Below are 24503 nucleotides of genomic sequence, written 5' to 3'. Positions count from 1 at the left end.
GCAGTATGGAGAAGATTAGAACCCACAGTTCTACTTTTCCACTGCAATGTTGTTAAAATAAGCACTCATGTTTGGGGAGAGAGGAAAAAGATTTTATGATCCCAGTGTACTGTACCCAACACACTTGTAGGATATGTAAAAGGGAAGAGAAAGGGTTGCCACTTCTTTGGTTTATGTATCAGCCAGGTCACACTGAGCCACTTTCCTTAATCAATTAATCACTAGGTTCAAGAGCCTGGTACAGCAAACACAGCTCACAATTCAGTGACATCTCATCTCAGAGATGAAAAAGAAACTGGCGGGAATGCTTCTGTTTTTGTTCGCTAACAGCACCATCTCTCAAAAGAAAACCCAAGGCTTTAATTAAATGGTTTCAGAAAGTGGGTCTGTCATAACAGCTCAGATGTGTTTCTAATTTCCACATAGTCATTCAAATGAGAGCCGGGAAAGGTAAGAGGCACATCCCCACCTCTCAGCCAGTCTTGTCAAAAAACAAAATGGAAATTTCTGCCTTGTAAGTCTTCTGGCAATGTCTGCAGCTTCCAGTCATTTCCCTGAAGTGTACAAATAGCAAGCAGAGCAGACGCGCCTTAAGAAAATGTGAGCCAATTCTCTGAGTACATCTGAGCTGTAATAGTTGATTCTACTCTATTTATTTCTAGGCAGATGTTTGATCTGTATTGTGTCTTTTGTCATCTACTGTTGTTGTACAACCACCTTGGAACAACAAACTCTATTTCTATTCTGCCAATGTGGCCAGTGATCAAATTTGTGCCTGTTCATAACACTTAGCTACAGTATCTATCTAAAATTCCTATATATATCTGAACCAAATTTTGAAAGGAGTAACCAAATTGTTCCCACAAGATTTACAAGAGCTCCTGGCTAGCTGTGCCTGAATAAGAGAATCTTTACCCATAAAAAGGTACACACTGACTGCCATTTCCCATTTCCTAGGAAATCGATCCTACCTGTTTCTAATAGCTTTATCTTTTGACAATCTTTTGCATCTGTTTCTGATGGCTGGCTAAAAATAAAAGTAAGGGGGAGGCATGGGAAAGTTTCCACTGAACATGTTAACCTTTCATCAGCTACATAAGAATCAAAACTGCAACTCAAAACCAAGAAATAATCTAAACCTGAAAGATTTAGAAAGTCCCTGTCTTCATGCCCTGAGAAAAGTCTATCCTAGGTTACATATTCCTTGGTAAGACTGAAAACAGAATTTAAAGCTGTATTCCAATACATGCTGCTAGTCTCAAAGGACTTCACACCTGCAGGTTAAAGAGGCTGGATATCTTGCTAGCTTTTGTAGGCATAGGCCAATCTGACTCAAACCTTTTACTAATTATCTTTATAAAGAAAATGTGGATGCCAACAAAACCCACACATGCTAAGCATTTGAAGTGTGAAGAGATGCCATCTGAAACTGGGCTATCCAAAGAATAAGAAGATATACTGAGAAATAATGCACAGCAATTTGTGGAATCTATGCAGTACTATGATCCTTTATTCAGTAGTTCTACTGAAATCATGAACCTGGACCCCACATATAAGGTATTACTGATTTACACAAGGAAAGAGAGGGAGAGAGAGATCTGGTTTCTAAGTGCAACATTTCTATGTTAATATAGTAGTAGTCTTCATTACAGACATGAGTCTTTGTTCAGTTCCTCCAGCATAATGAAGACCAATTAGTACATGCATTGGTGGGCTTCCATGTTTAACCCAGAAATAATAATTTCTCAGTATCATTCTCCTAAGTGCAGAACACATAACCCAGCACAGTGTAAGGAACATTGCAAGTGTCATTTTTAAAGGTGATGTCAGAATAAGGTCCTAATCTTTTAGAATTATTAAAAAAAATCCTGACACTTGTATAGGAGTAGGAGCATTAATCTGGATGTCCTGGTCAAAGGGTGTGTAATTATTTCTACCTTTCAAAGTGGCTATTCAATTGAAACTGGGAGAAGTTTGTATTAATTTCCTGTTCTAACATTATAGCATAGGATTACAGTTCATTGCTGAATATTTGCCATATTACACCCAAGAGCTGCTGCATTTCAGTGGTGGGAGGAGCTTGCTCTATAACATTATGAAGTGTTTAGTGATCCCTTGTTATCGCTGTAAAAAAACCTCTTTCATCCATATAGAAAATCATTCTGGATGGAAATTTTCTGGACTAGATTTGGATTTTTACTCTCAACCACTACTTTCTTTCTCTGCCCCAAATCCCTAAACATCTGGCTTGCTTGGGAAATACATCATCTAGAATGAGGAAACCAGGCTTTGTGGATTTCACTGCAGTCATGAAAGAACTCTCTTGATATATTCACTGAGGGCATGGGCAAGGGAGAGAGATGATTCCATGATTACAGAAGGGCAAGATTTGGAAGCTTTAGTCTCTTTGCAATGTAAAATGCATTCATGAAAGACAAGGAAAGAATGAACAAAAAGCAGGGTGCATAATTTTATGCGTTACAAATGGGCCAATGAAATCAGTCCCATCAAAAGCTTTTTTTTCTTTTCCTTTTTTTCATTAAAAGATTGCAGTCTCGGGATGAAAATGTCACTAGAGACTCCTAACAAGCCAAGAGTAAATTAGAGGCCAATTTCCTTTCCCCAAAATTATCATCTAAAAGGGAAACAGAAAATACCTGTGCAAGTGCAAGAGGGAAGAGATGTGTATTTTTCTTGGATGACTGTTAAGGTCTAATTAGACTGACAAATCATCTGTGCTTTTCTACTTTGTGAGACATGGTAGGAAAGGATCCAGCCTCAGAGCTGCACATTTTGGAAGGATATGAATCAAGGCTATTAGTTGTGTTTGTTATTGGCTAGAGTAAAATGCCAAGAACCAGAGAAGCCTACTCCATCCTGAACCAAGGGAGCTGGACTCTTGACATGAACAACAGAAATTTTCCCCACTTCCCATTACTCAGCACCTTCTCAAGTATGTTACAATACTGTATCTGGCATTTCTATGGCATTTTCCATCATATTTGAAAGATATCATGAATAATTATTTTAATATCCCAGCTACTTTCTCCAAAGATAATATAACCCAACACATTAGGGAAACATTCACATCCTATATTATACCAAAGGGGTTGGAACCATTGGCCTAATCCTTTTGGTGCTACTTTTCCACTGCAATGCTTTCAAAATAAATACATGCTGGGGGAGAGGGGAATAAAGAATATTTTATTATCCCAAAGTAAAGCTTCTAACAGGACAGACCATGAAGCATCCAGCCTTGACTACTCCAGGACAATGAAAGATTACTGAACTCATGTTGCTTTAAATGAAACATTTCAAGCTCTAAAAAACCTGCGTGTCTGATGACACCTCAGTTGTTGACTTTAAGGGGACCTTTGCTTGGGTAAAGACTTTATGACTGCTTTGCTTTCCTAGTGACCCCAGAACTGAGCCAGATAGAAAGTACAGCACAAATGAAGAGAAATGGAAGTCTTCTTACAAGGTCTTTTGAATGGTGACTCACAAAATAAGCACAGAGCTGGCCAATATCAGCTTTATAGTAGCTGGTCTGGCAGCAAATCCAAGAAAAGGAAAGCTTCCTCTACCTCATCACATTTTCAGGCAGCCTATCCAAACAACACCAAATTGGTCTGCCATAAGTCGAGTCTTGTCCAATTAGGAAGCACAGGCAAGTGGAGTTCAAGGTCTTTAACAATTGAAAAAAAAGACTTCTAATTAAAATCCAGCCTGCTAGAAAATAGACACCTGACATGGGACAGCATTATGACCCTTGTCTAATAATAACCTGTGTTCCATTGTATTTCACTGTAAGCAGGAAATAGCTGCTTGCCTTTCTGCCCTTTGCACGGTATTATGGTAAAGGAAAACTCCCAGAAAGAATATTGTTAATATAAGAGTGCCTGGTGCATCAGGGCCTGAGGTTTGCAAGAGTAATTTGATACAACACATGTCATTTCTGAACAGATTTATGCTTGAATCCAGAACAAACCTGTGCTTGAGAAGGTCAAAACAGCATGTGTACTTAGAGTCAACAAACACAGCTTTGTTAGTGAGATATAAGAGCATTGTAGTAAATTCTTTGAAACATACAAACATAAAAAGAATCCTTTTCTATCATTTTTGTTTTCAATTAACTGAAAAACACAGCTCTAGGGGAGAAAGACATCTTCCCTTAGGGCTTCGCTAAGTCACACATATGCCCCAACCACCTACCAGTATCAAAGGAGAACCACAGTCTCATACGATCTAAACTGCTCTTCAGACACGTCGCAGTTTTCACTGATCTTACATTCAATGCCGTAAATTATTAAAATTATAAGTGCTAAATCTCAATGGTAGAGTTATTGACATTACTGATGCTAAAAAATCATATCCAGTAATATTGTTTTTCTATATCCATTATGCTGAATATTTGTCCAATGTTACATCCCATATCTGGGCCTTAACAGAGGGAGAAGCATAACTGTGTTTCTGTGAGTTTGCGTGCACGCATGTTGTATACATTATTTTAGAGCCCTTTCCCACTTTACAGGCTCTTCAGATTAAGCACACACACTAAAACATTTGTGGTAGTATTTAGAGTACTTGACTGGTCATAGATGAGAACCCCTAGCATAAAAGATAAAAGAATGGCCCATCAACCAAACTGCTTACAGTCTAAATGTAAAGAAATGAGAACAGATGGACACTGGCAAACAAATGGAGAAAAGGGAGAAGATTAGTCAGCCTGATAGGCAGTAGTTGTCAGAACATCAACAGCTTAACCTTAATAGGCATCATGGCAAATGAGATTTTTAAGGAGGGATCTGAAGAAGAATATAAAATGGTTTATGGACAGTAACCCCCAAACATTACAGAAAGCACAAAGGTGCTTTTTGAAATTCTCCAACTCAGCAAAACATACTGGCATCATGAACTGATTGGAAATGGAAGTTTACTTTTTAGTGCTGAACAAGAAATGATAAATGAAGAAAATATAGCCTGAGAAGAACCTCAAAATGAAGACAATTAGCTTAAGCTTGATTCGATAGAGAAAAGGGCTGAAAGATAGAAAACAAAGAATGAATATAAATGGTCAGTTTTCAGGATGGAAAGAACTAAAGAGCAGGTTCCCTCAGAGACCTGTAATGGTACTGGTGCTGTTTAACACATTCATAAATAATCTGGAAAATGCGGCAAGTAACATGGAAAATGGGGCAAGTAACATGGTGGCCAAATTTTCAGATGACACCAAATTATTGAAAGTGATAAAGGCAGACTATAAGGAACTACAGAAGGATCTGGCACCATTTAGCAAATGGGCAGATAAGGCTCCCTCTACATGTGCAGGTAATGGTGTGATGGGATCAAATATGCAATTCACATAGTTGCGTCTCCTGCTGTGTCACATGTGCAAGGCAGGAGGTACAATTGTGGGACTGCACTTTACATGCCATCGCATCTTATTGCTAGTTCAAGGGGAGCCCAATCCTGGGCTCTCCTGCACCAGTAAGAACCAAGTTCCCATGGCTGGGAATTCATCAAACTCCAGTTGAGAGGCTCCCAGCTGTGGGAATGCCCCACACACCCTCCAGGCTGCAGGATCACTGCTGTGGTGATCTCCCCACCCCAGGGGTGTGGAAAAACCATAGGGCAGGGGAGATTGCCAGAGGAGCAATCCTTCCCACCCCAGGGGTGTGGGGAAATCCCCAGGGCTGGTGGACAGCCATAGTGTGATCCCCCCAGGGAAACCCCTGGGGCCAGAGAATCACCATGATCATCTGGTCCCGGGAGTTTCTTGCACCCTAGAGCCCAGCCCTATAAATCATGGCAGCCATAATGTCCAGGGTCTGGGAGCTTCCTGAATCTCCAATCCCTAGGGATTGCAGTAGTTGTGCTCCCCAGGGCCTATGGGTTTGTGTGAAACCCACAGAACTGGGAATTATGGCTGTCACAATCCCTAGGGCTCAGGGGTGCAGGAAACCTCCGGATCCTGGGGATCACAGTTGCTGCAATCTCTAGGGCTCAGGGGTTTTATTCTGGGCATGGTGCACCCCTGTGGCTGGGAGCCCTGATGAGCTGTACTACATGTACACATTAAAGCTCAATAGCAACCAACCATAAAGTTAGTACACATTTTTGAGGTCTAAGTTTATAGCGGGTTGGAGCTTTTTATTGTGCGATGGCTACTTTGCACATGTAGCTGGTCTCAAGGTAATTTTGCAATTAACCAGTTAATTGCATAATACCTGTAATATGTAGATGGGGCCTACATGGCAGACACAATTCAATGTAGATAAGTGTAAAGTGATGGGCTTCAGCAAAAATAACCCAAACTACATCTACACTATGATGGACTCTACATTACCTTTTACTACACAGGAAAGAGTTCTGGAATTCATCGTGGACAGTTTGCTGAAAACATCAGCCCAGTGCTTAGCAGTTGCCAAAAAGGCAAACAAAATGTTAGGGATTATTAAGAAGCAAATTGTAAAGAAAACAGAAATTACTGTTATGCCTCTTCATTAATTTATGGTGTGCCCACACTGTCCTCCAGTTGAACACTTTTAGCATCCATTCTTCACTACTGTATGACACAGGCCTATTTGATGGGCCATAGGGTCATGGGTTTAGGCCCATCATCAAAAACAATAAGCCTCCTTGTATAAGGGAGGCTACTGAGGGGACACCAACTGATTTCTTGGGACAAATAAAAAGAAAATAGGAAGGGGAGTGAGGATGTTCTGGAGGAGGTGGAAGAGGAGCTATAGCCCGGCACTCGAGGTAGACATGCACCAGGTTTTCCCTCTGTTGGTAAAAGGGACAGATGTCAAGGGTGTCCATAAAGCACACCAGATACACACCTGTGGCAATGGCTCTGTGGAGGAGCTGCCAGCTGAGGTCTCCAGTGTCTTGTAGGATCAGATGTAAATGTACAAAGGTCCCTGGTAGACAAGTCTATATTCTATCTTGATCCTACAAGACACTGGAGGCCTCAGCTGGCAGCTCCTCCACAGAGCCATTGCCACAGGTGTGTATCTGGTGTGCTTTATGGACACCTTTCACATCTGTCCACTCTCCCCTCCCCCCACTGCCAAAGAGGCAGGTAAGGATCGGGCCCCGACCCTTATGTACATGCCATGGGGTTTTCGTTTGGTTTAATTTTCCCTAAATTGAAGTGGTGTTTTTAAAAACCCACTGTTTCAATTTAGGGAGAACTAAACAAATTGGCTAGATGGTCGCACCCAGACAGTGGTGGTGGATGGGTCATTTTCGACTTGGAGGGATGTGAGCAGTGGATTCCCCCAGGGCTCGGTCCTGGGGCCTGTACTGTTCAACATCTTTATCAGCGATCTGGATATGGGTGTGGAAAGCACGCTGTCCAAATTCACTGACAGCACCAAGATGTGGGGTGAGGTGGGCATGCTGGAGGGGAGAGACAAAATCCAGCTAGATCTAGAGAGGTTGCAGAAGTGGGCAGATGAGAAAAGGATGGAATTCAATGCAGAGAAGTGTAAGGTGCTGCATCTTGGGAGAAGGAACCACCACCACACCCATAGGCTGGGGAACACCCTTCTTAACAACACAGGGGCAGAAAGGGATCTTGGAGTCATTGTTGACCCCAGGATGAATGTGAGCTGCCAGTGCGAGGAAGCAGTCAGTAAGGCTAACTGCACCTTGTCGTGCATCTACAGATGCATCACAAGCAGATCCAGGGAGGTGATCCTTCCCTTCTATGAGGCATTGGTCAGGCTGCAGTTGGAGTACTGTATCCAGTTCTGGGCACCGCACTTCAAGAGGGATGTGGCTAGCATTGAGAGGGTCCAGAGGAGGGCCACTCGCACGGTCAGGGGGCAGCAGGCCAGGCCCTCCACAAGAGGAGGATGAGAGGGGATCTGGTGACTGTTTACAAACTCACCAGGTGGGACCAGTGGGAATTGGGGGAGGCTCTGTTCCCCCAGGCACCACCGGGGGTTACTAGGAATAACGGCCACAAATTGTGAGAGAGAAGGTTCAGGCTGGACATCAGGAGGCATTACTTCACAGTTAGGGCTGCCAGGCTCTGGAATGGACTCCCAAGGGAGCTGGTGCTCTCTCCTACCTTGGGGGTCTTCAAGGGGAGGTTGGATAGATATTTGGCTGGGGCGTTATGATCCCGGCACTCGTTTTTGCCTGGGGAAGGGGGTTGGACCTGATGATCTGTTTAGGTCCCTTCTGAACCTAAGCACTATGAAACTCCCATGGCATGTACAAGCAGCCCAAGGAGCCTTGCCCCTGACTTTGCCTAGGATGTCCCACTACTTGCTGTCTGGGCATAGATGCAAGAACAGGATGGTGGACTGTGCAGAACATGAGCATGTAGAGCTAGTGGTGGTAGACTGCTTGGAGGTGGACTGGCTTGGTATCTCCCTGCCTACTGAGATGGTGGGACAGGGGGCACCTTGGGGCCTTGTTGTGGTCCCCCTGGTGGGGGCTACTGTTAGGTTTGACTGGGTTTTCATGAGCGGCAACACCAGCCATCAACAATCCCACCATCCTCCTATAGGTGTAGAGGGCATTGTGGAAGCTGAAGGCCCACTGGTCCTTTTTGGCATTGTTCTGCTTATGCCCCTTGCCTTCACCAACCAGAGTACTCACAGAGTTGAGGACTTGGTCAAAATCCGCAAAGAGGTGCAGGGTAAGCTGCATCTTCTGAGGGGCAGAGAAGTCTGTGGGCTCTATGGAGATCACAGACTCCCTGCTGTCCTTCTGTGGTTCAGCAGGCTCCTCTTGGTCACCAGGTGGGGTGGGTGTTTCCCCCTCCTCTACCTCCAGAAGGGGAGGGCTCTTCCATCAGATCCACCCCGCAGAAGCAGCTGAGGGTGGGGCCCCAGTGCCTGCAGTGGTGTGGGGCTGGTTGCAGTTGGTGGAGTTGGGGGTCTCTTCTATGGGCTCCACTACTGCAGGATGGCCATGCCATGCTGGGCCCTCCTCTGTGGTGGTGATGGCTATTTTTTTCATTTTTTCCAGAAGTGAGATTTCTGGTGCAACTCAGGAGGTGGTAGGCATGATGTCAATGTCAGCCCACTCTTAGATGGTGGGAGAGGGACCTTCTCCATATCAGAGGGCTTGAGCTGCACCTGGCCCTTACGCTTTGCTTTGCTCTGGGTGGCTATGGCACAGGACCCCTGAGCTTATGTGGAGTGCTGGATGTCAGAGCTGGGGTACCAAAGCTGCTGCTGGTGATGGCACCCCTCTCTTTAGCAGGGGCCTGCAGTGTCCCCTGCTGCTGACTGAGGGGGCACTTGTGGCAGAGGTGCTCCAGCGCCTGGCACTGGAAGCGCCTCACCTTCCCCACTGAGTAGAAGCCCCATTTGGGGGGCCCCTGGAAAGGGACAGTAAAGGTCCCCCCTGTCTCCATCCCCAACACCAGCTGGATGGTGACTTGGTGGTGGAATGATTGGATCTGGCAGAGGCTGGGGTCCTGGCACCCCACTGAGAAGGTGGTGATGAGGGAGAAGACTCTCCCCAGGCCCTGCAGAAAAAGGCATGAGGGCCCAGTTTGTGATGCAGGGGAGGATGGGGCTGAGGACCACCCAGGTGCCCAGCTCTTCCAGGAACTCAAGGGAGACATGCTCGCCCCCCACTGTCAGCCCATTCTCCACTGCCTCCTGCATGGCGGCCTCTATGGCAAGGTAGAAGGCACCCTTGCCATAGTATCTGGAGGCTACCATGATCTTTAGGACCCCCATTGCCTGAGTGAGCACCTGCACATATGTTTCAAAGGGACGTGGCCTTTTCTCAGGTATGTTGTAGCGCGCCCCATGGTGCCTACTGATGATAAGGAGGGGGCCCAGGTTGCCTGAGGGTAGGCAGAGGCGATGGAGGGCCCAGGTTCTGAGGTGGAAGGTTTCCCTCATGACACCTGGGCATCACTCTGGCTGCTGAGCTAAAAAGCCAGGCTTGCAGAGCTGAGGGAAGGCACAGTGGGTGGGGTACCTCTAAAGAGGTGTCGCTAGTTTGGCTTTGTTCATAGGCCCTTTACCTTTCCCTGTGGACGAGAAGGAGCCCTTGCCTTTTCCCCTGCCCTGATTGGGTTTGGGGGAAGATTGGTGCAGGGGAGCCATCTGTCCCTGCAAGGTCTGCCCCAGCTCATTGGCTGTCACCTGGTTGGGGGCCACCAGCATGGCAGCACTCTCAGGGGACTTTTGTCCTGCCATGGGAGGCTAGGCGGGAAGGGGCCAGGTGCAGTTGGAGAAGGGGGAGAAATGTACTCCCTCACTGCCTAGGTGGAAGAGAGTTGCTTTATGTGGGGGGATCCAGGGTTCCTCCTCCAGCTGCACTAGGTGGGGGGGCTGTGTGGGGGAGTGGCATGCATGTGAGGGGCTGGGGGTTAAACACAAAAAGACATATAAGGACATACACAAGAGGGAGGGGGAAAGCACACCCATAAAGAAGACACCAGCCATAAAGAAGACACCAGAAGAGGGGGAGTGGAGCACAGGATTCATTGCAGGAGGTTAAACACAGGGGAGATGCTGGAGCCACTAATAGGAACGTAGATGGTATTGTGGGGCCACTGGCGTTGTGGGGTCCCCTTTTGCTACAGCCAGCTGCAGCAGCAGGTGGTAGCTGGTGAGGCAGGAGGCCTCCCCTTCCCCCAACAGAGGAGTGGGGATGTAGGTCTAAGCCGGGAGGTGGTGGTAGAGAGACCAGGAATTTGTGCAAGCTCATCAGGCTCCTGCTGCTCCCCGGCACAGAAGCTCCAGCAGCAGGCAGGGGAACTGTAGGCACCCCCTGGTGGTCACAGGACACTAGGCAAGCTGGACCTAGAGCGACCAGGTAAATGGCAGTTCTTATTTCTTATGTTGTTAAAGGTAGGCAGTAGAAAGTAATAACAGAGTGCTATTATACTCAGCTGGCTGTATCTTATGGTGTCTGAGGAATAAATTTGATCTATTAGATGTCCCCCATTTCTTAGATCTACAGTTAGAAGTAGTGGTACCAAATTTGCCAGCATCCATGTTGAGTACTGTAAGTCACAATTATAACTAGGCATCTAAAAACTACAGCTCATATTGCTGCCTAAAGAGAAAAGGATAATTTCTTTCTATCTCAACCACACAACATAATACAACTGAAGCTGACAGTCAAACAACTCTGCCAAGAGAGTGGGGAAGAAAGGAGAGTCATCTTGTACCATGACAGCAATAAACTGGTCTGCTCTTGAAATGCAGAAAGTTGTAATGGAGGTACATATTGACTTTTATCTTCCTTTCAGTGGGTAGAGTGAAGTGTCAAGAGTTATTGCTTTAATATCAGCAGAGATGAGGCCATTTGTTGTGGTGCGTGTGTATCCAGGAAATCATTGCTCTAACCACGTTTTTAGAGGCTCTTCTACACTTTATTATATCTCTTTGCTGCCTTTTCAGCACACAGCGGTCTTGACTGGTCTAGTGAAGTGCCATATAGAGTACGCAGAAAGCTTTGTGCGAGATTTCTTCTTCAAGTGTTCATTTCCAGTTCTAGAAAACCACAAGTGGTCCAATTCTATTCTCAGTTACACTAACATAAATCAGTTTAATTCCACTTGGTGCATCTACATGTGAAATTAAGGTGATATAATAAACTCTGGAACAGTTCGCGCCAGCGTACACTGCTCCCAGGTGCAGCATCTACACATGCACCTGGAACATCAGAACTTTGAGCCAGGGTGGAGCAGCCTCAGGCTGACATCAGCCTTGGGGGGTCAGTCCCAGGGTCTGGGTGGCAGCACTGAGCAGCAGAGGGGCTGTTTGTGGTGCAAGAGTCCTAAAACTTCAGAGCTGTGTGGCTAGGCAGGAGCTTGGCCCCTGCTGCCTGGGCTACCTGGGTGCAATTTATACTCGTGACCACAAGTTACACGTGTATTTAGTCACACTTAATTACTCTGCCATATGATAGAACTGACAGTACTGACCTATGGAGGATTTAATTTGTTTACTGCATCCTAATACTGGCACATGTATAGACTGTGATGCTTTGCTGCAAAGGCAATTAGTTTACTCTGAAGTAAAGTGCACATGTAGATACACCGAGTTCCATACATTATGGCAGATCTCCTCCACTGTAGTATTGTGTAACAGCAGTATTTGGCCTATGGAATTTACTTCCCTGGGCAAGACATTTTTTAAAAATTTTTCTAACAGTCAGAGAAGTGAGTTGTAACTCTCTCACAATATCTGACAGACCCCAAGTCCTGGGGTATTTCTCCTCATGTTGTTGACAATTATAATTCATGCACCAGTCTTTCAGGGTAATAACTCAAGAATCCTACTGTTGACTGGAATTTACAAACTGTCAATGGGGGAGCGTAGTGTTAAGCCCTAGTTTGGGTTTAATTACTTCAACTAAACAGGAGCAATTTCCACTGCAATAATAAATACCTCCCCCAGAGTGAAGTAAAGTTCTGTGTTTTCACATCATGCATGAACAAGATTAGATGAAAAATATAGAGACAGAAAATGTAGGCAAAAGAATAACAAGGCACTGATGAAACCTCAATCACTTAGAGAAATCATAAGATGCTATATTATTAATTTTGTCAGGATTTCATTGAACCTGTTCATTGCAAAAGTCAAGAATATGTATGACCAAGAAAATTTGTGTCAAGGAGGCAAGTGGACTCACTTTAAAATATTTCTTTTTTAAGCAGCGACACAACTTTTCCTATCTCTTTTGTTTAGGGTTAAAACTCACTGGCTAAATTCTCAGCTGATGTAAGTAGGTGTCAGCCAACTGAGTTCAATGAACACATTTAATGTCTATCTGCTAAAGGTCTGGCCCCTCATCTATTATAAAACTGATTATTTTGCTTTTGTTACTATCATAGTCATAGCCTAAAGGAATGGAAATAATTAATGGGATCTATTTCATATTTCAGTGTTAACATCCATTATTTGCACTTTACTTTTTATTATATGTAGGCCATGGCTATAAGGTACTCAAGTTACTGAAAGGCAAGCTAGGGTCTCAACTCACTCTTCATTAACTACTCCATAGTAACTGCTAACACACTTACTTCACAGTAAATTTGAGGTACCTTATCACACTTTCAATGAGGAATAAACTACCTCAATTTACTATGGGATAAGAGCATGCATGTGAGTAGTTGCTACAGAATAGCTGACAGGCTGTAGTTCACACCACAGCTTAACTCTCAGTAATATTATTGTGTTCTTATACCCCATGAATGTTGATCAGACGGTTAGTTTCTGAACAATTTCATACCCAAGCTTTCACATAAAACCATTGCAATTTTTAATGTTACAAACATAATTACATCTGCACAGCTAAATCTATTTACACCAGCATTTTTAAATTCAAGTCCAGTGGAAAATCCTGAAGGGTAGTGTGATACTCAAAAGTTTGCCTAGGTCTATCCCAACCATACAGTTAGTCCAATAAAAATATCATACACAAGAGTTCTTTTCTGCTGATCACATATTTTGGATAAAGTATTTTGGGAACATATACATTTTGGATGAAATGGATCTGACAGAGCTCCTATAGCATTATCTAAGAGAAAGCTGTAACATCAAAAGGAAAAATGGCTCACCCTGAAAGCTATGCTCCATTGTCTTTTCCCCCATTAAGAACCTCACCATTGCAGAAATATATGGAATAATAATAATAATAATAATCTACACGCTTCTCATTAGGCTGTTATTGAAACACCCTAGTGATAATTTTTTCCACATCTATCAAAATTTGAAAACAATGTGGTCCAAATCCTGTTCTCATGGTGCAACGTCACTGGTAAACATTCAGTTGTGCTGGTATGAGAACAGAATTTAACCCTATTATTAAACACAGGTGCAGTAAAAATGCACCCATTTCTGCTTGTTTAAACCATAAAAGCATCACATTCTGTTCTGATCTGTACCGTACACCGTCTTATTAAAACCTACCATTTTGTGGAGTACAATTCATCTGAGAATGCGACCAAAGAGGCTTACCAAATCAATCAACTAACAATTAAAGTACAAACCAGAACCCAAACAAATGGAGAAGAAGAAATGGCTCACCTGGATGCTAGGTGGGGAGCGGTTTTTTCGGGTTGTAGTGGTAGCCATGGTAGTGGTGGTTTCCATCACTGTGGTAGACATTTCTGGTGGCATGGAGGTTGTGGGTGTTGTTCCCAAGATGGATGGGACTTCTCCAACAAGCCGGACACTTCCATTAATTTTAATGTTGGGGTTGTTCTCTGCTGCCATATTCAGAACTTTCAAACCATTGTAATAGAGACCGGAGAGCTGGCCTTGAAAGAGACGTCCTCTGTCCTTTCCTCCAATGGCTATTTGCGCCTGGGTGTTGAAGATCGTTAACTGTCGTCCTAGTGAGGGGGGGGGGGGTGAAATAACATTATTGCCAGAAATTTTCTGCAATTTCTTACCTTGAACTGAGTCCTAACAAGAACGGACTGAAGATGAAAGCAGGTTCCCTAGTTGTGGAGGTTAAGTAGTAGAAACAGTGTAGCAAATTCCTGTTTTAGACTAAATAATGGTAGAGGTAGTCCTGAACAAATGAACACTGGATCCTGAAATTCTCACTTCAACCCACAATTGAACCATGAGGAAGTTTTGATCCAAATACAGAAATCAGATCCAAATTTTGCAATTTGGGTCTATTTTTAATTACAAATAAAATTTTCATGTACAGTTACTCCCCTCTAGTGGCTTTGGGGGATGCAAAGCAACCTGGATCCTAACCCTTCTCAAGGCTTAATCCAATATACATGGAAAAATAGTTTGAACACTGACAGGTAAAAAGGGAGGAATTAACTTTTGGAGATTCTGAGAATAGTCAGTAAAAGAAAGATAAACTATAAGAACAGTGTGATCCATGGGCATCTTGGGGAATGTAAAAGCTTCAAGTAAGAGAATGTGACCTGGAAATTAGCAAAGGGGGAAGGCAAGAAACCCCAAACCTCCAAAAATTCCAAATATGAACATTTCTAATGTAATGAGAAACAAGGCTCTTAAAATAGTAAAAGGTGATTATTCTTCATTGTGCCCACCATGGAAAAGCTACACGTGAAACTCATTTTACAGGCAGCAAAACTAAAGCAAAGACAGGTTAAGTAACTTAGCCAAAGTCACAAAGGGCATTTTTACACGTGCTCTGGAAGGTGTGTAAAAGCCACGCTAATTAAAAGCACCCGAGCCACGCTAATTAAAAGCACCCAAGCATCACATGTATCAATGTCCCCCACACTGAAAAATTGCAGCAGGACACTTTGAACTAAAGCTCACTAAAGCACTGCCTCTGCCCCGCCATTTTCCAGTGCGGGGATGCTGATACACATGATAGTAGAGTCTGCTAGGAGCACTTTTATTTCTGTGCTCCAGCGGACTTCATTAATTGAGTCTGCTCCGATACACTGGATTTCCAGAGTGTTGGAGCTGGCTCCCTGCATGTCTACAGGAGCCCATAAATTGGGTCATATGTGAAGATGGAATATACCCTGGAAACGCCAGCCAGTTGTCTTTTTCCCACAGAGCAGTCAAGTCACCCCCAGCCCAGAATGACTCAAGTACTGCCTGCTTTCCCAAACTACCCTAGACCAATTAATTGAAAGTATTAATGATTCTTCCCACTGCAAAGAAAATGGACAGTATTTTTCTCTCTGTCCAAAGTTTTGGAGTATGTCAATGGATATACTGGATTAACAGGGAACCAAAGTGACCAGAATTCAGGCTAATCAAAGCAGAGTCAAACCATTCTTTACTAGATTATTCAGTTCTGTTATCCCTTTGCCATCTATTTTTACAATATTTGCAGTATTACACCATCCCATTTCCTCTACTCACCACTCATGTCCCTCTTTCTCTAGTCCCCCCTGATAAGTAGTGTGGAATGCCACCGTGTAGTAGAGCAGAGCCTGTCTCCCACTAATCATTCCCTCACAGCCAGTGGTTAAAGCAGATCAAAATAGGAGGGGGAGCTCACCAATTTTGGTGGTCGTCGTGACGGGTCTCGAAGTCAAGTGGTGATGCGGTGTTGCATCATCTTATGGTGACAGGATGAACCATGGGAAAGAGAATGGGGACAAGAGAAGAAATGTATCTGAAAGGAGTTTCTGTCCCCAAGGAGGGCCCTAGCTAGCCAAGCAAAAGTGTATGCGTCTGTGTGACATATGGAAAGGTGGGGGGTGGGGCGCACCTCCCTAGCGCTACTCACACACATACCTAAAAATGCCAACATTTAAACTTGACCAGCATGGAGGTTTTGTATTGATGAAAAGCAAAAAAAGTAAAAAATGGAGAGAGTAGCACATCATACCTCTGAAAAATCATGAAACTCCTGGTGCAATTTCTTGCATTTCAGGAGGTTTTAAAATTTACCAGGGGAGAACTTTTGTCCCATTAAACCAGAACCAGCTAAACATGAAAACAGGGCCCCCACTGTGCAAAATCTAAGTAGTTTATCCCCTCTGCTATCTCTAAGGATACTGGGCGCCTGCTTGTATCTCCCATCAATATTCAGCTCTCTTAAGCAAGTCTCTTCTTTCACTTCATGTTAGGGCAAATGGTAGCATGCTTTTGGCATCAAAGCTTCTGTAAAGCAGCTTAAAGCCTTGTGACTGACCAGGTCTCCTGAAGGGATTTTTTCCCCCCAGCCTCCTGATTTTACATTGCTCTACCCAGACCCTGAGTGTTTCAGTTTTCCCCATGAGTCTCTTGGGGATTGCTTTCCCTTCTCCCCCGGCCTGTATCTTGTCCATTTCTCCTCCCTTCTTCACTGATTTCCCTTTGGTGTCACACTCTCCCTTTCCCTTTCCCTTACATGGTAGTACCAGGTGAGGGAGAGGAAGTTGATAAGGGCTGTCTTGCTACTCTTGTGATCTTTTTCCTCTGAAATGGAGGGATTTGCTCTTAAGGAAGCAGTCATTGCTGTTTCCCCTTGTCTCTCTAAAGGGGTTTCCTTTATTCCTTGTCCCTCAACCTGAAGGAAGGTGGGGGCTGGCAATATGTCTGATCAGACCACAGCAATGGCACATAGGGAAGACCTTTTCCTTTCCTGTCAGGTGTTGTTCCCTCTCAACCTGCTCTCTTCAGTTCTTCTAGCTCCTCCTGCCCCAGGGAGTGGTGAATAAAAGTTGAACTCTCCAAGCCAGGGAGGGAAGAAAAATGAGTGCTCTCTCTGGCTTTAGCAAAGGAAGTTTGCTGCACTCATCACTGGTCTCCCTTTAACTCATAACAAGTCCTCCCAGCTACATGGGACACCTCTGCTCAGATGTAACATTAAAGAGTCATCACATCTCCACACCTACTTTCTATCCTCTAATGTTTTAAGATAACCTATCCTAGGGAGGTGGCCCCATTCCAGGAAAGTGGAACTTTATTGTTTTTCCCCTCTTGAATAACAAGTTCTTCAAGTCCAAGAACTGAAGACAGTGCATGCACCACATTACACAGTTACTACTGAACACAGCACTGGTGCTAAAGCTGTGTTTGCTAAAAGGACAATCACTTGTGGGATTTATCTCTGAGGAATCACCCCTAACCTACAACTCTGCTATGAGATGCACATAGTTGAATGAAGACAGCAGAAAAAAAGTGAATGAAAAGAAAGAAATTTGTTCAAGAGAGGAAATGTGTACAGTCCTAGTGCTATATCAGAACTACCCCCTCCACCATTTCTTCTATGACTTGAATCAACAATCTTCATTAGTGCTCAGCATAACTTACTCATACAAATAACCCCATTGACTCCAAAGGGACTACTCATATGAGTAAGTAATACTCTGCAAGCAAGGGTTGTAGACTTGGGTTCTTTTTGTGGACTTGGGTCTTTTTCTCCATGGCCAAGTGAAAGACGACAATGGTCTAGTTATTAATTGGAGTGAGTGTGTGCGTGTTCATGGTGGTGGTTGGGGGGGGGGAGGCTGGCAAATACGTAAGTTTTCAAATTGTTTGGTAATTCCCTTACAGAGCTCACATTCTTAAGTCTCTGTAAAAATATGTTTGGTACCTCTTTCTGATTTTTATCTTCAAAGGATAACATTTTTACAAAGGCTCTCCCCTAGCTGAAATCAGTAGTGAGAGCTTAGGAGACAGTTTCTGCTGCACAATGCTAAATCAGATTTGGGGCCCAGTTTTGCAAACCCCAGTTCACACAAGCATTTCCACTTTTAGGTAATTTAAATCAGTGAGTTTCCTCTTCTGACTAAGAACTATTTGTGTAAGTAAGGGTTTCCAGGATCAGTCCTTCTGTTGGAGTGCTTCTTGCTATTATAGTACTTATTTCACAAACAGGACCATTTCCTGTGTGCATAACCTTCTCTATTGTAACTCACCAAATACCTGAGCACTGAGAGGCTCAAATGCATCCAACTACCCAACTTTTGTCTTGTTATGGATATTTATATAAAGGAGGTTAGGACTAACCCTTCATTTTCTACACACACGTAATTATAACAGTAAAGGTAGCAGTATTAAATATTTTGGCATCCTTGGGTCTACTCACATGATAAGATTTTGTAAGAACGGGCACTCTTTGTAGGATATTTTTTAATTCCAATGTATAAATTAAAAAAATTAAGAAATAATATAAATGTGGTTCATTTTCAGCAGAATTTCTATTATATTAGTTCTTCAAGAATGATTTACATTTTCATTCTGAGTAATATGCCAGGGGTACCAAACCAAAGCCAAATCTATGGTATTAAAAACCATGCTAATTGCAAATTATTTAAGCTTACCTCATTTGTGCCAATCATTTACACCTTGCAGACAGCTACTGTATATGCTGCCTCTTTTACCAATCTATCTATCCCTCCATTCATCAAATTTCATTTTGACAGCTAACTATCTTCCCTTTTACCCACCATCTTTACGTGGTCTTCTGACATAGGACTTTCTTGATACATTAGGAAACAGATGAATGAGTGGGTGAGTGAATAGCTGGGTGGTGGGGTGAACTGCTATTTATTAATTCATTTCACTAAATAGTAACTATGTTTTTTAAAAAGGATACATCTCTTGAAGTGGTGGAACAAAGCTATATTCTATCACGTGTCACACTGTGCATAATGCAAATAGCTCTGACTGAATTTTCTTTCACTTCAGCAAAAGCATACCTATATCATTCTAGCTCAAACACACTCAGGGGTAGAGTGTGCCTGAGTTCTCAGACACTGTCTGGCTTAGACCCCATGCTCTCATGTGATTGTCTTTTAACAAAGCATCATCATCCACAGAATGGCAAACCCCAGTTCAAGACTTCAGAAGGTTTACAAATGGAAATGCCTTGGCATGCTTTGAAGCTCAGACTTGGAGAAGCAATGGCATAAAATAAAGGACTCCATTCAAAACCAAAAGACTAAATAAACAGAACAAAGACAAATTTCTCAAGCACATGAGGTATATCATAGAATCAGACATGCATCTGTTTTAAGAAAAGTGAGGCGATCACTATCTTTAGTGTTAAAGGGACTTTATCCATTTACCAAATGAACTCACCAAAACAAAATTATACACTTTTTAGTGTTAAACTTTATTTGTTATACTTGCATCTCACAAATTTCTAGGGGAACCAGTTGAGACTCAATGAGCATTTTCTATATGCCTTAATTTCAGCCTCTCTTTACTGGTTGGTTGGAGTGAAATGTTCTGTAAATCTCTACAGATCAAGAGACATACCTACTTTGCCTTCCTAAGTGAATAAAGTAAATGGACTAATGGATTAATACTGCTCTACAAATACTGTTAAATGGACTAATACTGCTCAACCAATATTTCTCTTGTAATCACAAAATTTACAGTAAGGACCCAACCCTGTAAGGTGAGGGGTACTGTCATATCTCACTGAGGTTAATGGCAGTTGCAGAACACTATGACAGGACAGACCCTTAGCATAAAAATATTTGGACTGAAGTTAGTCAGCCTCTCTGAGTCCTTGCAGAATTCAAGCTGCCTACAGTAATCTGCTAATGCAATTGAGAATAAGGAAATACAAAATATAATGCAAAGGGTATTTGCCCATCTTAAAATATACTGCCTGAAACCAGAGAAGATTGCATTCTGCTTTTTCTAAATTTCAGTCATGGCAACATTAAAAAAGTGATTTTTTTTAATTATCAAATTTTGGCTGCAGGGAGATTTCTTTGCATTTTACCATACGTTCTCAGATATAACTTGCACCTTTCCCCAAAAAATCAGCACTCTGATATTGTAGTGCATATTTTATGTGGGGAAGCTGTTTTCTTCACTGGAAAAGCAGCAAGCCTCGAGACACTGTGCATGCCACACAGTTGGCAAGATGTCTGACAAAATGGCAAAGTCCTGTGTTAACTCTCCCACAGACATAGCTATTGTCTGAACTCTACACCTTGTTCCTGAAGCAGTGAGCTGCTGGTAGTATCCTGAAGAAGTCTGAGATATAGAAACAACACTTTTGTTGTAGGAACTTATATATAAGAAACTACTTACAGTAAGGAGCTAACACCTTAGCTACTGTGCTTGGAAGAGTCTGGGGCCTAAACTTGTGTGACAGAGAAATTCCTCCTGAAAACAGGCTAAAACGGGATGTTAGATTTACCCCGGGACAAAGCCTTTAGCCATATAAACCCACTGTCCCACCTGAAGTACCTGTGAGGTATCTGAGATGACACTTTTTTTCTGGGACAATCACAGCTCATTCAAATTAATTGCCATTCATTTCCAGGGGCAAGTTAAATGTGTAGAGGGCTAAACCATGCTCAGGTTTTGACTAAGGTAAATCAGAACCACTTCAAATGTGATGTCTGTTTTTACCCAGAATGTCCTGGAAGTGACATCCCAAGAGACAGTCTGAGAGAGGAAGCTGGCATCAGGAATTTCCTGGTGCAGCACTTCCGGTTCCCAAGATGACCTACTCTGTCACACAGTCAGCCATGGCTGTGGAAAAAACAATCTTATGTCCTACATTTTGTCTTTGAAAAACAAGGTGTGTGCTTTATTTGGAGGAATGTTGTATGTGAGAAAATATGGTAACTTCCAACATATTATAAAGGGCTTAATCCAAAACCCAATGACATTAAATGTAAATTATTCGACTGAATTAAATAGGATTGGAATCAACCCTGTATCCAAGAGACTTTTTCCAAAATTTTCAATACAGAACCAATTCTACCCCAACACGGGCCCCAATTCAGCGAATCACTTAACTATGTGCTTAAGAAAGTCTGAGGTCAACGCTCTGAAGTTTTTTGCTGAATGAGGGCTAGGTCCCCCATGCAGCTCCATGGATGTGATAGCACTGGCTGGAACATAAATTAGGTAAAAATTTGACAAATTACAAAACTAGTATAAAAAATCCAAAATTCCATGTCAGAAATCCTTTTAACATAAAAGACAGAACAAATCCTTTCTCTGTCTCCTTTACTGTCATTTAAATACAAAAGTTAAAAAATGTTTTCCCTCCAACATTTTTTAAAATTGTTTAATTATGTTAAAACAATTAGGAGACATGCAGCCATAATGGCTAACCATATTGATGAAGGAACGGAACTTACAAGAAGTGGTTTAACAAGTGGGTTTGAAAAACACTTTTAAGAAAACTTTGATAATAAAGATATAGATGTAGTTTAAAAATAAATTAAAACAGGAAGATCATGCAGTGGTTAAATTGCCATAATACATGTTGTAGCATTTTTGTTGTTGTTTGGGTTTGGTTTTTTACGCGGTTCCGGAATTTTTGCTCATTTGTTTGTCATCACGTTGATAGCAAGCTTAAAATTTCGTCCCTTTAACTGCATTTTAATAGCAATGTATTATAGCATGATTTATCAACATATGGCAGGTGGAAGCTGACACAAATTATAATGAAAATTAAAACAGTCATTTATGCAGCAGGCGATTATCATTTAAGAAACATTTATTTGCAGGCTTTAAAAATGAGGGTTTAGAATCAAATGGGTTTAAAATGAAAGTTTTAATGACTGTTACCTTTTTCCTGCAGCCACTCCTCTACGGGCCGGTTATATTTGAAGGGGATTTTCTGTTTTACCATTTGGAACCGTTCACTATCAGTGTTGCCTTTAAAGTTTAAAAAACAGCTTAAAAACAATCTGAAAAGTCAATGAAATAGTTAAAAACATCCTAGATTTTTACTTTGGTTTGTTTTTATGAATTTATTTAAGTAGTATGCATAAAGGAAATGTAGATAGAGAGAAAGCGAGAAAGAGAGCATTTTATCTTCTTTATTGAGGTAGAGAAAAAAGTTACTCATTCATTGCCTGGAATTCTGGAAAGGTCAAAGTTTTTAAATCCTAGGAAAAAGATTTAAATATTTTCCCTCTGTTTCCTCTCCTGTTACCTTTTCCATATTGCTTAAAAGCCATACATAATCAATTTGGGATAGAAAGCACTGGGCAAATTGGTGACACAGGTTGAAATTCTGATGGAACATTATTACTGGACTCTAACACAGAGGGCAGGACATTCAGCCCAAGATGCCAACTCCACAAGTATGCAGCCTCAAGAGCAGTTCTGGACCCTCCGGTGGTGGGCTGGGAGAAGCATACAGGTGAGATTAAAATACATGTTTGGGAGGGAGGTACAGGACAGATCACTGGTAAGAGGGGAGAAAAGAATATTATGAAAGAAACCAATGAAGAAAGGAATTGAAGTGGGGGAGAGAGGAAAAATAGCTGGGAATACAAAAAAGATAAGGATCTGGCAAAACAAACTGCCATGAAGGATGCAGTTACCAAAGGTTTGGGCCTGCATCAGCTGAAAGCAGAGATTTTGCTATTAACTTAAATAGAAGTAGGGCTAGACCCAAAATGGCAATATCCATAACTATGCCATGACAATGAATAATAGTGTTGCCAATACAGTGTATTTTGTAGGGCAGCCCTTAAATACTCTGAGACTATGAGACATGAAAAAACAGAGATGGACATAACCCAAACCCTGGGTCCTAACTCCTTGAGTTTTGGGACCAATTAAATACAGATCAGAACCACAGGGTTGGGATCATTTCTGGTAAAGAGAAACAGAGTTGATGACACTCAAACTGATACCAGTGCAAGCATTTTCTCATTATTTTTCCCTTTTTTCCAATCACAGCCAGCCTCCGACTGTCTGTTTTTTGTTTAACATAACTCAACCTAATAAACAGTCAACTGGTTCAAAATCAGTTTTTCAGACTTCTCTTTGAGACAGAGAGAACTACCTCCATTAAAAATACTACAGCAATCTAGAGTAAGCACCATGTTCACTGCAACAATATTACTGCTAACAATATGGTTTTGGACCACTAATCTAGAATGTTTTTAAGAAGTGGTAACTCAAGAATCAATAACCCTCTCCCTGATATGGAGACATTAGGTTTGTCTTTTTACTTCACATACCTTTCTGTGGCTACAAGACAAAGAAGAAACAAGGTAGAATGGCTTCACATTTACTTGTTTGTTCTAAATAAGATGCTGGAATTTAATATTTAAGTGTAAAGACATGACCTGAAAAAACTGTGTGAATAATATCTGGCAAGATGCCCCACCCTGTCAACAGCAGATACCTCCATGAAGGAAGACTGACAGCTAAGTCACACACATGCCCCATTACTCTTCCTACACATGCACAGCTTGGAAATGCTGTCTGTGCAATGCGCTCACTCGCACATCTATGCACTACTGCTCTCTTTTGCAAACCCCTCCCCACCTGTGTAAGTGGGTTTGATTAAGTCAGAACCCAATGAGAGGGGGAGGACTACTAGGACACAAAGGCATTCATCTGGCCATATTTCATATGGAGCAGAAATAATATTTAGAGATTCATAAAAGAGTACTTGTGGGGGGGGGTTGTTTGGTTTTTTAATTCAGATAAAAAGGAAGGCAGCTATTTGGATAAAGTTAGCACTTCTAACTAGGATTCTTAGCATGTGATAGCTTGGTTGCTACATTGGAACACCGGGCAGACAAACGGAGATGAAAAAATCTACTTCAGGGTGATGACTGACTTTGACTTGACCCCTTAGAATTACCCTGGAAAGTCAGTCAGTTTTCTCCCTGGAAAAAAAAGCCCTTTGTGAATATACATCAAGTCACAAGACTGCTACGAATACTACTCCCACTGAAGAAATTGGTAATTAAGCATAAACTGCTACATGTCACACGTACTGCTTGCTGTATCTGTTCTTCCATTCTAGACTCAGGTGCCTGCCACCCATAGTTAGCATTTTTGATTAAACTAGAAGTGTTGAGTAAAACATTAGAAATGTACTCTATCAATCATGTTGCAACTCACAGTAGCAACATAGCTTGGTGGCTAGGAATACTCATAGATGTTCAGTTAGCTGTACACATATTCCCGGCACTCCTAACTCATATCAACACGAATAAAATGTTCAAAAGTCAGTTCTTTACTTTTATGAGCATAAAACATGAGATGCAATCAGTGCTAGGACTGGGAGATGACCTGATGAGGAAGAGCTGAGACTATATGTACAAGGCACTGTATATATAGACAGGCATATTCAGCAGTCGAACAAAGGGTTACCTTGCTATTTTAATAAGC

At 42.3% G+C, this 24503-nt stretch overlaps 1 protein-coding gene across 9 annotated transcripts in view; it reads right to left on the bottom strand.

Moving 5' to 3' along the window:
• NRXN3 (neurexin 3) overlaps positions 1-24503 on the bottom strand; it is a 1067046-nt gene that overhangs the window by 149405 nt on the left and 893138 nt on the right. For 5 of the 9 annotated variants that reach the window (XR_009460233.1, XR_009460234.1, XM_059723130.1 and 2 more), the window contains exons 14-16: positions 21930-22019; positions 15949-16008; positions 14025-14332 (exon numbers count right to left, since the gene is read on the bottom strand). Coding sequence is in view for 7 of the 9 variants with exons in the window: in XM_059723130.1 (XP_059579113.1) it covers positions 14025-14332; positions 15949-16008; positions 21930-22019 (458 nt within the window). In the remaining 2 variants the exon portion in view is untranslated. The remainder of the gene's footprint in view (positions 1-14024; positions 14333-15948; positions 16009-21929; positions 22020-24503) is intronic. The other 4 variants (XM_059723133.1, XM_059723132.1, XM_059723129.1 and 1 more) reach the window with 2 other exon arrangements.

The sequence above is a fragment of the Alligator mississippiensis genome, chromosome 2 (assembly GCF_030867095.1).
Source record: "Alligator mississippiensis isolate rAllMis1 chromosome 2, rAllMis1, whole genome shotgun sequence".
Lineage (NCBI taxonomy): Eukaryota > Metazoa > Chordata > Crocodylia > Alligatoridae > Alligator > Alligator mississippiensis.
Note: the sequence above shows the minus strand (reverse complement) of the source record. Positions and strands in the feature narration are given on the sequence as shown.